This window comes from Tursiops truncatus, chromosome 11, assembly GCF_011762595.2.
Source record: "Tursiops truncatus isolate mTurTru1 chromosome 11, mTurTru1.mat.Y, whole genome shotgun sequence".
Taxonomy (NCBI): Eukaryota; Metazoa; Chordata; class Mammalia; order Artiodactyla; family Delphinidae; genus Tursiops; species Tursiops truncatus.
Window position 1 is genome coordinate 40,284,158 of NC_047044.1, and position 14,775 is coordinate 40,298,932.

Here is a 14,775-nt window from a genome sequence, read left to right on the forward strand (position 1 = left end):
CATACTAGGAATGCTTTATATAAACACATATATAACAGAAGTGTGTATGTGACTAGATAGATAGACAGATAGATAAGGGTACAGATATGGAAAATTTATTAGAATTTTATCAGATAAAAATTATTTTTTGTTTAAAATTCTATATTCTGCTTTAACTGACTTGGTGATTAGAGAATAATGAACATCATTTAATATTAGTTGCCAATTATAGATGACATTAAATCTTCATTATAGGCTATAATTGCCAATATAAAGTATTATAAATATAAAATTATAAAATACTATGTCAGTACTCATTGACCTGAAAATATACTCTGTAGGTTTTTAATAATTCCTGCTTCTCGGTTTGTTTCAGAAAACAAAACAAAACAAGGAAACTTACTCTTTTATTATGAAATTACAAAACCATTCTAAAATAATATCTGTTTAGATATAGGACTAAAGTTACATATAACAATTAATTATTTTCCCAATGCATAATTTCACCACAAAATTTATAAATCATTATTTATCTCATATGCCCACACCCTCTCCCAACCTAACCAAAGCTTTTATTCCTGTCATAGATGGAAGAAACAAGCATAATATTAAAGAAAAATCCTCATTTATATTGCAAGTTTGGAGCGGGGGGAGAGGGATCCAAACTTTAAAGAAGAAGGGGAGGCGGGGATGAAAGAGAAGGAGGGGGAGGGGGAAGAAGAGGAAGAGATCAAAATCTCAAGACTTGAGTCCCAGGCCGTATTTTCTTAAATGCATTTGTTAATAAGTTTTAAAGCGATTTGGCCTAGACTCAAATAGACATGAGACCAAACACTGATTCTTCCACTTACTAAATAGGGACACAGGCAGCCTCAGTGAGACAAGTTCTTTGGTAGGTTTGCTATGATGACTCAATGAAAAATGCAAGCAAAGCATCTAGTACAGCACTGGATAAAGATGGCTGACATTCAACCTGCAGATGAATCAATAAGCGATACTGATACGGCTGAACTCTCAGGTCCATCTCTAAAATTTGATGCTTCTATGATATGATTTCATAATATTTTTTTAATGTTTGAAACATGGCTAATACAAATCAAACGGGCAATAGAATTTTTCAAAGTGTAACCAGACATGTCATGAATTTTGTCTGTGGCTATCCACACAGGTCAGTTTAATTTAATTCATATTAAAATCATTTAAATATAATATCATAAAACAAGTAGATTGGGTACATCTACTGATTTTCAAATAATTTATTTTATCAAAGATATACTTGCCAAATGATTATACTGAGATCAAGTGAATAAGATTCTCCCATTTCATTTCCTTTTTCTGTCCTATGGAAGTATTTTTTAAAAACATTGTTTAATCACCATAGGTTTTTAAGCTAAGAATATCATAGGTCATATTTAAAATGGCTTCATATCTTAGTATATGGTTTTCTGAACTAGGGTTTTAAAAACTGCTCTTATTTCATATTTTTTAGTACTGAGTATTAAATTTCTCAGTTAATTTTCTACTAATTTCAAGAAGGGTTGAAAAAGATGGAGCAGTAAGTTCTTTAAAAAAAAAACTAGATTAGTGAGGGTAATAAAACTAAAATTACAAAAGGATTGCTACAAAATATGTTTTCTAATACAAGGTATGATGGTATTTTGTGCTTACTCAGATAGTGGCTTATCAGTGGGAAACAACTTACAGCATTTTAAGTCAAAACTATCAGGATAAAGAACATTCTAAATGTTTAAGAAAGTGGTTGGTATTTAAATATATAGTAGAAATATTAAGTACCTTTGCAATTTTTTATGTACAGAATAAAGCTTAATAACTACCTGCAAAACCAGAAATATTTTATATCTTGTCTCCAGAAAGAAGGAAAAAATTTGTATGTGGAATCTGGTGTCCAACCCAAAGGGAGTTACTTAACTTCAATTTCTACTAACGGCACAAACCAATTTAAATATTGATCCTCATAAGAAAAACATTTACACTATTTATTCTATAATATAAAATTAATGTAGAAAAGCATTCTTGTATCTTCAGCATTTATTTAATTTCTGAATGGCAGACCAGATAACTTTCATAAAAATATTGTTTTTCGTTGTAAATTAGACGTAATATATTCTAAGAAATGTCTTTCTTACTTTACTATGAATGTGGTTTTAAAAGCTATAAAGATTGAAAACCCAGGTATATCTATAAGATGAAATATTGAACAGAAACCGTGGTCTTTGGTGTTTCATTAAATCAGTCTAGCAAGTCGGAGTTCTAACAGACTTTAATCAGTCTAATTTCCTCATTGCAGAAATGAGTGAAAACTCTGAGCATTTACTGAATTCTTTTTCCTGGATCATCTAATCAGAATTAGAATTCCAGTGACCACTGTCCTTTCAACATGACACACTTACTCTCAGCACCCCCATGTTATTTCAATTACTTCATTCAAACTTTACAAGTACACAGAGCAACTTCTAGAGACAAACTCAGTTTTAAAAATCATCAGGGTGATACTCTAATCATTTAATATAAATTTCCTAATACTTGTAGTTTATGCTTATTCTCCTGAAGTATAAGCCTAAATAAAAATAATGATCATTAAGGAAACTACAAAGTAGAGATTTTCAGTTAGTATTTCTTTAGAGATCAGAGCTCTATTTGTAGGAAAGCATTTGTCTTCATTAAGCTATCTTTTTCTAGACATTCCAGAAGATGAACAGTTTCAAAATGGCAGGGGATCATGTGAATGGACTAACTTAGCAATATTCCACTCCTCTGAGTCATAGTGCTAGAATCCTGCAGCGTGCCATTTATAAGATTTTACTAAACCTTTAGAGCATTCCAATATTTTATCTCTTCCCTATTTGGTTAGGAGCCTCATCTTCTTATCTTACCTAAATAGATCCTTTAAAAGGGCAGCAATAACAAGCAGTGGCTGAAAGAATTAAAACTTAAAAGGACAGCATGGTGATAAAAGAACAGGATACTTTTTCTGTCAAGAATAGTTTCACTGTCTGGATTGCTGTAAACTATAGAAATGGAATAAAGATGCCTGTGAAATCCATGATGGTAATTGTTGTGGCAGCCATAACCCCGTGGGACATGAAATCAGAGAATTAAGGGAAGACTAAAACCTAATTTTTCATCTCCTAGGAATAGAAAAGGGTAAGAGGCACAAGTTTTCCCAAAATCCGCATCTCACCAAATTTTAAACAATATGATATGATAGAAAAGAAGGGAGAATGTTGTGGCTGAAAAAACCAGTCGAGCTATTAGAGTGAGGTGAAGGGAGGAAGCAGCGAAGAGGAAGGACAGGCTGGGAACCACACCCTCACCTCTGCCCCACCATCTAATTCTTGGTTTGCAACTATTTCACATGATCAAATTTCCTAACCCCTCCATGCATTTATGAAGATTATTAAATATCATGGCCTAGTTTATTAGCACCCCACTCTAACCAACTGAGCTAACTGGCCAAGTGCTCTAATGGTCTATTTTAAAATAAAGAAAATTTTGTTTTCAAAACAACTTTTCCTCTACGTGTCTTACATTTTTGTCTAAGAACCTTGCACTTGTGCCTCTGCATTTCAAATACATGTTGGGCATTTTTTTTCTGCTATTTTTAATCTGCTGGGCATTCTGGATGTTCCTGGTATTTATAGTTGGCTAATTTATTTCCTCATGTAATCTCACCAGAGTTGTGGCATGCAGCATATATTTTGAATCCTGATACCACCCACCTAGAAATTACTTAACAGGTGTCATCCACATTAGTAACTTCATCTTTGGATGAGGTTAAATATAGTGTTGAATAAGCTCCTACAAACTTAGTTCTGTGTTTTTCAGGATGAGTTTGGTCTCAAACTTATTAAGGAAAGATAGCAATAGATAGCAGTTGAAACTTGGAATAAATATGAATCAACCTCTCAATAATCCTGCTAATAAAGACAAGTTCATATTTTTGTTAAATATGTGCCCTTTAGCCAATGATATTTGAAAGAATTTTTGTTGAATTTTCTTTATCTGCTATAAAATACTATAATCAATGTTTTTTCTTTATATTATAAGGTAACCATTAGAGAAGGACATGAAAAAGAGCACAGTAATATTATCTAATAGTCTGAAGTCATTATCATATTTATTTGAATTCCTTCCATTTCTACGTAATCCACTAACAAATACCACCTCTTCAAGCAATCATATCCCCTTATGAAAGGAAAGTGTATCCCCACTGTTTTCCAACATTAAATCTTCCACACAGACTTCAAATTTCCTCCTCTGCCACATCCCTGAGGATCTGGCATGGTCACTTGTCTCCCCATCCCCCTGGATCCTCCCCTTTCCCTATTGCTTCCTCCTTCTCTGCCTACTTCCGCACTTGCAAAAACTCCCCTCACCTTGACTTCCTCTCAAACTATATATTTTTTATTCATCCTTCAACAGGAAAGTCCTGGAAAGATCATTCAAGACTCAGTGGATATCTGCACCTCTCAGCTATTCTTGAACACATGATCACTCTACAGAAGATGTTTACATGAAGGTCATTAACGCCTGTCTAATTACCAAAACTAACTCTCCTGCCTTCTGGTATACCAACCCATTGACTAGGTAGCATTTGACAGCATCTGCCACATTTTCCTCATCTTACATTGCCCTGCCCCACTGGGTTAGTCCGAGTATGTACTACAGCTTAAGCTACCATAGCTATCCTAAGGATTAACAATCCATATCTGTTGATCCACTCTCTCAGTGATGGGCTCACTTTCTCACCATTCTTTTCACCCTTTTCTGACTCCTTCACCTCTGCTTATCACATACATGTTGGTATTCCTCAGTGTGAGAACCTCAGCTTTCTTCCTTTCTGACTTTACACAGACCTCCTAGAGATCTCATCCTTGGCCATGGCTTTAACCGTTATCTACGCAGTACGTATATTCTAACCAATATCTTACTTCTGGCCTTTAGAATCACATGCCTAATTGCCTCCAATAACCTCCTACTTCACGTTCCAATGGGTACATCAAATTCTACTTGTCAAAATCTGAATTTGTCCTCTTCCCTTCTTCATCTTTTAGCCTGTTTTCTCCCTCCATAATAATCATCTGGTTTAATGGTAACTACTTACTCATTCAGGCCAAAAAATCGGGGACCACTGCATAGTCCCTGTATTTTTCATCTCCCATACCCAACTGAAGGCCAACACTTAAGTATTCTACAATACCCAGAAAGCACCTGGGGTGATCATTTTTAATATTTACATCAAATCACAACACAGCCCAGCTTTAAAAGTCCTCCAAAGGCTCCTCAATCAACTTAGAGTAACATACAAACCCCTTCCTTTGGTCCTACATAATCAGGCTTCCGTCATCCCCTCCAATCACCTCTTACTGTGCTCAAACCACAGTCATCTTCTGCTTCTAGAACACACCAAGCTCACTTCCTTCACATTCCTTTTGTTCTTCCCAATTAACACTGTTGCTATTATTTATTTGAATATTTGCTCCTCTGATCCTCAATTGTCCCTACACCTGGTGCCTTATGTGCTCAGTTAATATTGCCTAAATATGAATAGCTGGCTGTTATTCATCAATATACCATACATTCGTACCATGAGAGAACTTCTATTACTCAAGGCTGAAAATAATCCAATAAAGGTTACCAAGTTTAAAATTTAAAAAAGAAAAAAAGACAATTTGTAACTAGAAACAGTAGCAGACCTAGTTTTACCTTACCTTTTGTTATTAAACATGAACGCCAACCAAAGGCCATGAAAAATCAGATATATAAAAAGCATTGGACAAGTAGTTCTATAAGTAAGGACAGTGCTCACTGTTACTAACACAGCACTGCTCGGTTGTTACACAATAAAGAAACAGGCAACATCCTGTTTGGAAAAGATGTATGAAATTTATAAGCCTAGTCATGCTATCATAATTCTCTTTCTTCTACTTTCTTGTCTCAGTTAAAATCTGGAACTTTTATTCATTAATAACATAGTACCGATGCCAATTCTTAAGAACAGAGGCAAAAATAATTCAGCCAAAAAAAGTTACATTTGTGTCATATGTATTCTTCTGAATCACCTTATTGAAGGCATGCCAATTTCAGGTTAGAAATTCAACCACATCAAAAAAAATGAGGTTACAACACATTGTGACTCAAAATTCAGTGTAATTCTGACTAAAACTTTTTGGCTGGAAAAAAAAAATCACCTATTTTATAACATTTGCATTTCTCAGGTTTTGTTTTTTCTGTTTGTTTGTTTGCTTTAAATCAGAAGCAGAAATGTCAACATAACATGTATACTAGATGTTGCATGGCATTTGGGGGCTAATAAGGAACAGGAAGTAATAAAATTAAGAGAGTCTTATACCCATGAGAATATTTTCAGATTTGTAGAATTTTAGGCACAGATGTTTCAGATAAATATCTAAGGACCGCATCTCTATCTATAGTTATGAGTTTTGAAGGTTTATTTGTTTATTATCTGTCATGAAGTAATAGCTTGGCTATTTATTGAACTGTAATCAGAATCAAATTGGAATGCCAGCAGAGAACATAAGAGTTTTAGTATCCAACATCTCTTTATGGTTGAAATAATGAAAGTAAAACCAACAGTGTTGGGTTTGAGAAATAACATATGATATTCAGGGACTATAGAGCTTTTTAATATAAAGCCTTAAAAATCTTTTAACAGGTATTAATTCATGAATGTGCTCTTTATAAAGTTTGTAGCAATACTATTCTGCATTTCCATATCAGTTTAGGTAGTAAAGAATGTCCAGTTTAGGTAGTAAAGATATGTTATTATCATATCATAATTAGGGTTCATTTTACAGATTCATTTTACAGATGAGAAAGCTGAGGCTCAGAGAAGTTACATGTCTTTCCCATCATCGTGCAGCTTTTATTATAGCAGGGCCTAAAGGTATTATAACTACTTCCAGTAAAACTTCAGGAAATAACTATAATTAATTTTAATAGAGTCGTCTTTGTGCCCAGAGTAATTAGATCAGGAAGTTTCCTTAAAACTGAAATGTTTTACAGAGAATCTTTCTTTATAGTGATTTTTTTCACAAGAGCGACACAGAGTTCATGACATTGTAGTAGGTCCTTAGAGGAGTGCTTAAACACACACACACACACACACACACACACACACACACACACACACACACACACACCCAGACATGCTAGTTAATCACTCTTTAAAAATAAATTCTTTTTATTATTTTGGATTTCAGTTTTCTGACATTAAATAAAGCAGGTCAGTAGGTCAAAACAGTTCATCATATTTTTCATTCTTCCAGTTTCTGTCAATTAAGTACTCATTATTTTTATTTTAAATGCCTATTCTATGCTAAAAAGAGTTTTGGAGGAAACCTCATCTTGTGGATTTTGGCTGTCATTCCTGATTATATCTGCTGACATAACTTCAGTTAAGGCATTTTGGTTTCATATTGTCCTATAAAATAAAGTTGTGGCTATTTAATTAAGAAAGGGGTGGGTTTTTATCTCAGCAGCTTATTAATCTATTATTTTATTATAAAACTCTAGGCTTTACCAAGTGGTAAAAATAAGAGAGGGCTGGGGGACAGACAGACCTCTAGATCGACAGCTTTCTGGAAAAGGCTATGAATCATATCTCCTAGTCAGTCTCTGCTCAGCAAAATTCCAGCAGCCTGCCCTTAGAGTTATTTCCAAAAGTGTTGAAGAGTCAATGTGTTTACATTGGACTTTGTTATGAGCGAAGAAAATACTATTCATATATTTTTAAAATGCACATGGCAACTTTGGTTTTCTTTTGGTTTGGTTTTCTTCAAACCAGTTGTTCAGACAAAAAGGCTCCACTTAAAACTGGAAATGGGATTTATTGCCACCAAGACCAGTGTTAAATTATTCAGACATCAGAACAAAAAAAAAAAGGTCAAGAATCTGATAAAACACCTGGAGATTGGTTCTTCAGGAGTCATACATATTCAACTGTATTGTTGTTATCACTTCTTCCTAAATTGCACCAAAAGAAATATATATGATAGAATATGATCAAATGGTTTCTTAAACAAGGAGAGAGACATGCAAAAGAAACTTCTAGTCCATTTATAAATGCAGTTAACTCTGGAAGTGAAGACAAGCAATATATTCAGAATAAACATGATTCTTACCATCTGAGATTGACTCCTAGGACATCCATTGATATCTTCAACTTTTTCATTTGCTAAAGCCAAGAAATAAAATAAAAGAGAGAAAAAAAGAATGACATGCTTAAGCCATGAAGTGAAACACAAAAAAAGGAGACTAAGAAAAAAAGAAAAAAAAAAAAACACCAAGCAAAATGCTGGTGCTACATTCACTCTGCCTCCTAAGCCGTGTACAAGAAGACACTCTTGTTAGCAGCCGCCAGGTCCATATGCACAAATCAGGCAAATAAAAAAAAAAGTGAGTGAGAAGGAAGTTGCTGCTAATTCCTTAGCCTGTGCCAAATGACTGCTGGCATGAAACCTTTCACAATTTTCCCTGCTGGATCAGGATATAGTTTCAAGGAATCTCAGAGTATATGAGTTGCTCCAGCTAACGAAATGCACACATGGGAGACATATGGTTTAATGAAGCGTTCATTTCTGACAATTCAGTGTATGTAAAGATACAGTTCTAGCCATTTAAAAGTATGGCCAAACTGCCTTTTTCAAACATTCTCACATAAACATTTTAATTAAATCACGGGGAGGGCTGCATTAATCTCAGAGACACATGGACCAAGTTCCTAAGCATCCAAATTAAATTGTATTTTACCAAAGTGCGTGGGCGCAGAAACTTTCATGGCTTTTCTCAGAGGGCAGATCTTACCAATGATCTGGATGATTTCTGCTAGCAGCACTCCATCTGCAATGTCTTGCTGCAAATCCTTGATCAGCCGCTTGTGGCCCGATTTTGCCAGGTAGTGGTTGGCCCAGTCCGTGTAAATCTGTTGAACAGAGGGAGGGAAGAAGTGAGATGGGACGAGGGAAAAGAGAGGCAATAAAAATGCTTAAGACAAATGTTGGATTCAAAGGGAAGTTATTCTGGATCACATTCCAGCTTAAGGAGTCATAGCTCCAAAGGAAATAGTTGTAAAATAATTTTTAAACAGCTCTTTCCCCCACTTATCTCTTGTTTCAAAGGGGGATGACTCACTCTTTTTTCAAAACCCGGGACTAGTCACTTGTGACACAGCAAAACTCCCTTCCTGGATGACTACTGAGGAAGCTCCTGTTTGCAAATCAGTTTGAGTTTTTACTCTCTTGCCCCTGGTTCTATCATATTGAAAATAATCTGCCTGTCCTTGTAAAAGGAAGCCACCTGGATTGATTTATACCAGAATCTTACTATAAAAATGTGTGTTTCTCTGAGAAGACTTTATTAAATTCGTCATGTGAGATACTGTATGTGACAATATTTTGGCATCATTTTATGAAATAATTGCAAATGCCTAAGCTATTTTATTTGAACTGTCATATCCCATTTCAGCCTCTTGAAATGCATTTATATAAGAGAATAGAGGAAGCAAATGCAGTTATTACATAGAAATTATAATACAGAATCGAGGAGCAGCTTATGAGCCATAAGGTTGGCAATCTACATAAAGTAGAGGTGTCTCTCCAATAACAGATTATGATAGAAGAAAAAAAGAAACTGTTCAAAAACTTCACAAAAATAAAATGTTACTAATTTTTCAAATGTTATAGGCACTTACTGATGTAATGTAATCTAAATGTAAGGAAATAAATAAGTTAAGACTTTAATTTCATGAATGGCTCATATGGACATATTAATACATTTATTACAAGGCAGACTATAATATGTGATATGATAGAAGAATGCAAAATTTGAAATGAGAATAGAGGAGGACAATTAACTGAGAAACATACACATAAAAATGTGTTATAGAAGCACTGGAATTAGAACTGTAAACATAATAGAACGTAAAGATAGGAAGTGAAGGAAAGGGCTTTCCCCACAGAGGGGACAAGATACAGAAAGGCAGAGGAAAAAAGGAATCAAGGGCACAGTTGTAAATTATATAATTAAGGCAGGATGCCTGAAATTGTGACAAATTAGATTGGAAAGGTAAATTGAGCCTTGTAGTCATGAGCACTGAGTGCCAAGCAAAATGTAAAAAAATGCTTTTTTTATTTCTAACAAAACTAATACATGTTTTTGTAAAAATAAAATAAAATAGAAGTGTAGAAACTGAGAAATGGAGGTTTCCCCACAACTTGCAACCCCACCCACTTTTGAATAACTTGGTATAAATAGTTCTAGAATTTTTTCTACGCCTACACACTTCACCACATGACACAATATTACACACACATACACATACTCATGATAGAATGTGTAACCAAATCTAGCTCAATTTTACTTATCACTACATTTTTCAGTTTTTTATGTAACAGTATTTTAATAACACTTCTAAAACCATTTTGCATATATTTTCTCATTATTTTTGATGTAATATTATACATAATATCAATCCCCTGTTGAAGGATATTTAATTTTTTAAAAAATGTTTCCACTGCATCTAAATTTGTAAGATACATCTTATATATGTATCTTGGCACATTCATATACTAGTATTTTTTACAGGACCAAAACCTAAAAGTGGGACCACTAAGTTTTTTTAATGTATCCTAGGTACAAACATTCCAAAATACAACATAGAAGAAAAAGAGGGTGTTTCTTTATTTTAGAAAATACAAAGTGATATCTTAATGCATATGTAGTGGTATTAAGTGTCCTGAAAGACATAAATAATTTGAAGCATCCTGTTGCATAAGAAAAACATATATGACAGCAACACTACATCTTTCTCCATGTTCATGATCTTCTTTATACTGAAGATATTAAAGTGAGATATTAAGTGATATTAAGTGAGAAAAATCACTTGCACAACTGTCTCCTGAATTAGAAAACAAACACATGATTTCTAGATAGACACTTTTATTTGGTGATCATTTTCCTCAAGATTTTAGTCTGCTTGTGTTATTGTAAAATTTTAATTTTATAAGGATTTATACTGTTTAGAATATAAAAAATTGAGCACTTTCCCTTCATCTACACATCAACCAATGATAGCATTAATTGTTTGGTTTCTAGTAGAAATTTCAGGGCAAGCCAGGCTTGATTTGTGCCTGTCCCCTAGGCAGTGAGTTATAAGCACCAGTTAATTGACTTTAAAGGATCCACAAAGATGAAGAACATGAGTTCTGTAGTCAAGCAGACCTGGCTTTGAGGCCCAGCAGACTTCTTGCCACCCCTGGGACACTGAACAAGTTGCTTATCCTTTCTAAACCTGATTCCACATCTGAAAAATAAGGGTAATAATAATACTTACATTATAAAATTGTGTCAGGAATAAATAAAACAGCACTTGTAAAGTGCTTGTCACAGCGTTAGCCCTGAAAAAAGGTCTGCTGTTATTATCATTTTATGGCATCTAAGTGTTATTTGCTATGATGGATTTCCAACAAATATGTGTTGATGTTATCATTTTGCAAAGGTTAAAAAATTTGAAAGTATTGGCAGTTGAAGACTGGAGAAACTGTACTCGTTGCTTTCTTACACTACTCACATCTCTGACTCCTGCTATCTAATTCACTGGGGCCACAGATCTGTCTGCCATCCAAACTCAGAGGAATGCATCCAATTTTAAGGCTGTGATGTTCTCATCCAGGCCTGCAATGCCTCCATCATGACACAGCCTCCAACAAACTCCATGTTGCATGGATTCCTCTTTTTTGATGAAGGCATTAAATTATGGAAAATATATTCATTTAACTTATTTAAATATACACAGAATGGAATGTATTAAAAATAAAAACAATAATACCTTTATTTTCCAAATGCATGTCAACAGTGCCTTAGTCTCTATCCAAACCCCTCCTGGGACTCAGGTGGGAAAACAGATGGGAAACCAGCTGGTTGGCTTCAAGACCTTGTTGGGATAGCCTCTGGCTGAGCTCATGAAACACGTTTTCACTTGAACCAGGATTCCTTCTAGAGGAATCCCAAGCCTGAGTGCTTTGACTCGTCCAGCATCTCTAACACATGAAACTTTGCTCAGATAGTAGCTCTGACTTAGCTGCAATCAGAAAAATCTATTCAGACTAAATAAATGAATTTAAAAACTAAGTCCCATGCACTTTATTTACTTACTCTTTCTAACAGACATGTGTAGAAGATACCTGATTCAAGTTAAATCAGTGATTTTCAAAGGATTATAATCTAGATTAGGAAATATAAAACAATTACAAAGCAACTTATACATATATTTAAAATTAAGTATATATAAACTTATATTTTCCTGTCTTTTAAAAAATAAAAAATTAAATTTAAAAAAGTGGACATATGAACTGTGTCTTTAAGGAGACAGTTTTCAAGCAAAGGACACATGGTATATAAATATATATATTTAAAACGCATCGATAAACTTTCTGTAATAACCTGATGAGAGAAGATACAAACAACCTTGTCAATCATCATTAGACTCTGTTGTTCAAATAAACACAACAGAATGGTGAAATCATGTCCGGATTTTGGATCTGAGCTCCAAAGTTGCCCTTGATTCATTCCCATAAAAATAATCACAGCATTTAACCTCTTAGCCTCAGTTGAATGAGTGAAATGTGTGGTACTTATTTTGTAGGATTATGGTATGAATTATAGTTGTTGTTTTTTTTAGTGAAGAAACTGATATAATTGAAAATAATATCATATCAATCGTAAATCAATATTTGGTATTTTCTACAGGGCCATTGAGTGTTTAAGTCATCAAGGTTGTGACCAAAGCTTTAAATATCATTTACCTTAAAACATCTGAGGAAAGCTGGCTTCAGATGTTTAAACTGCAATATTATGAATATAAATGTCATCTCATGTAATAATTATATTTCAGTTAATTCAGAAGAATTAATGAGATTACATTTACCAAAGTGCTACTTAGAAACTCTAGCACAGTTGTATGTTTAATAATGCATTTACAGTAATTTAAAATAATAGAAATTTAAGGCACTATGGCATACTTTATATTTCATATTTATCAGCATGGGTTTTAGGGCCTATTATGCAACAGCAGGTATTCTTTAAGGAACAGTCTATACGGTTGGAATTTCTGCTCTGCCACTCAATATCCATGTGGATACCGACTGAACATTTATTTCCTCTCAGTGTAAGATTTTTCTCATCTGTAAAATGGCAATAATAGTATTACTTATTAATGGGATTATTGTGAGGAGTTAATAAATTTATACTTTTGGAACATGGCCTTTCACTTACTATATATTTGTTAAATGTCAAATAGTATTATTAGTTCACATTTTCATATTTACATTAATCATAATTGGTTTATTAGCATTATAAAACAGTATCTTTGTCAAATCCTTAAATCTTAGCTGTCCACCCAAAGGTAGTTGACCTAACTAATTAAGGAAAACTGCTGCAAATTGTAATGATCTCTTAATTATTTGATCCTATAATATTTCTTTTACAGTGCTAATTTGTAAATTATAAAATAATAGGGTCAAATAGAAGGCAATATTCCTGATTTCAAGCTATACTATAAAGCTATGGTCATCAAAACAGTATGGTACTAGCATAACAACAGATAAATAGACCAATGGAACAGAATTGAGAGCCTAGAAATAAAACCATGCATATATAATCAACTAATATTTGACAAAAGAGCTAAGAGCACTCAATGGAGAAAAGACAGTCACTTCGATAAATGCTGCTGAGATAATTAAGATAGTCACATGTGAAAGAATGAAACTGGACCCATATCTTATGCCACTTAAAAAAAATTAACTCAAAATGGATTAAGACCTGAAAACATGAAACCCCTAGAAACAAACACAGGAATAAATTCCCTGACATGGGTCTTGGGAATGAAGTTTTGGATATGACATCTAAAGCACAAGAAACAAAACAAAACAAAAAACAAGTGGGACTACACCAAACTAAAAAGCTTCTGCACAGCAAAAGGAATCAACAAAGTGAAAAGACAACCCATGGAATGGGAAAAAAATATTTGCAAACAGTATAATCTGATAAAGGAATTAATACCTAAAATATATAAAGAAATTGTACAATTCAATACCAAAAATACAAATAACCCAATTAAAAATAGGCAAAGGATCTGAATAGACATTTGTCCAAAGAAAATACACAAAATTCCAACAGGTATAAGAAAAGATGTTCAATATCACTAGTCATTAGGGAAATGCAAATTAAAACCACAATGTGATAGCACCTCACGCCTGTTAGAATGGCTGTTATCAAAAAGACAAGAGATAACAAATGCTGACATGGATATGGAGAAAAGGGAACCCCTGTGTACTACTGGTGGAATTTTAAATTGGTATAGCCACTAGGGAAATTAGTATGGAGGATCCTCAAGTAGTTAAAAATAGAACTACCATATGATCTAGCATTTCTACTTCTGGAAATATATGCAAAGGAAATAGAAACACTAACTCAAAAAGATATCTGCAACCCCGTGTTCATAGGAGCATTATTTACAATAGCTAAGACATAGAAAAAAACCTAAGTGTCCATCGATGGATGAATGGAAAAATAAGTTGTGGTACATATATAGATATATAAAATATAGATATATAAGTTTATACACACACACACGATGGAATGTTATTCACTCATAGAAAATGAGGAAATCCTACTATTTGCCACAATATGAATGAAACTTGAAGGCATTATGCTAAGTGGAATAAGTCATACAGAGAAATACAAATATTGTATCAT

General features: G+C 33.7%; 1 protein-coding gene across 4 annotated transcripts in view; it reads right to left on the reverse strand.

The window, feature by feature from the left end:
• The window catches only part of NAV3 (neuron navigator 3), an 839,545-nt gene that overhangs the window by 243,543 nt on the left and 581,227 nt on the right, over positions 1-14,775 (reverse strand). For all 4 annotated transcript variants that reach the window (XM_073788380.1, XM_073788379.1, XM_033866303.2 and 1 more), the window contains 2 exons: positions 8,827-8,944; positions 8,145-8,197 (listed from right to left, as the gene is read on the reverse strand). In XM_073788380.1, coding sequence (XP_073644481.1) covers positions 8,145-8,197; positions 8,827-8,944 — 171 coding nt within the window. The remainder of the gene's footprint in view (positions 1-8,144; positions 8,198-8,826; positions 8,945-14,775) is intronic.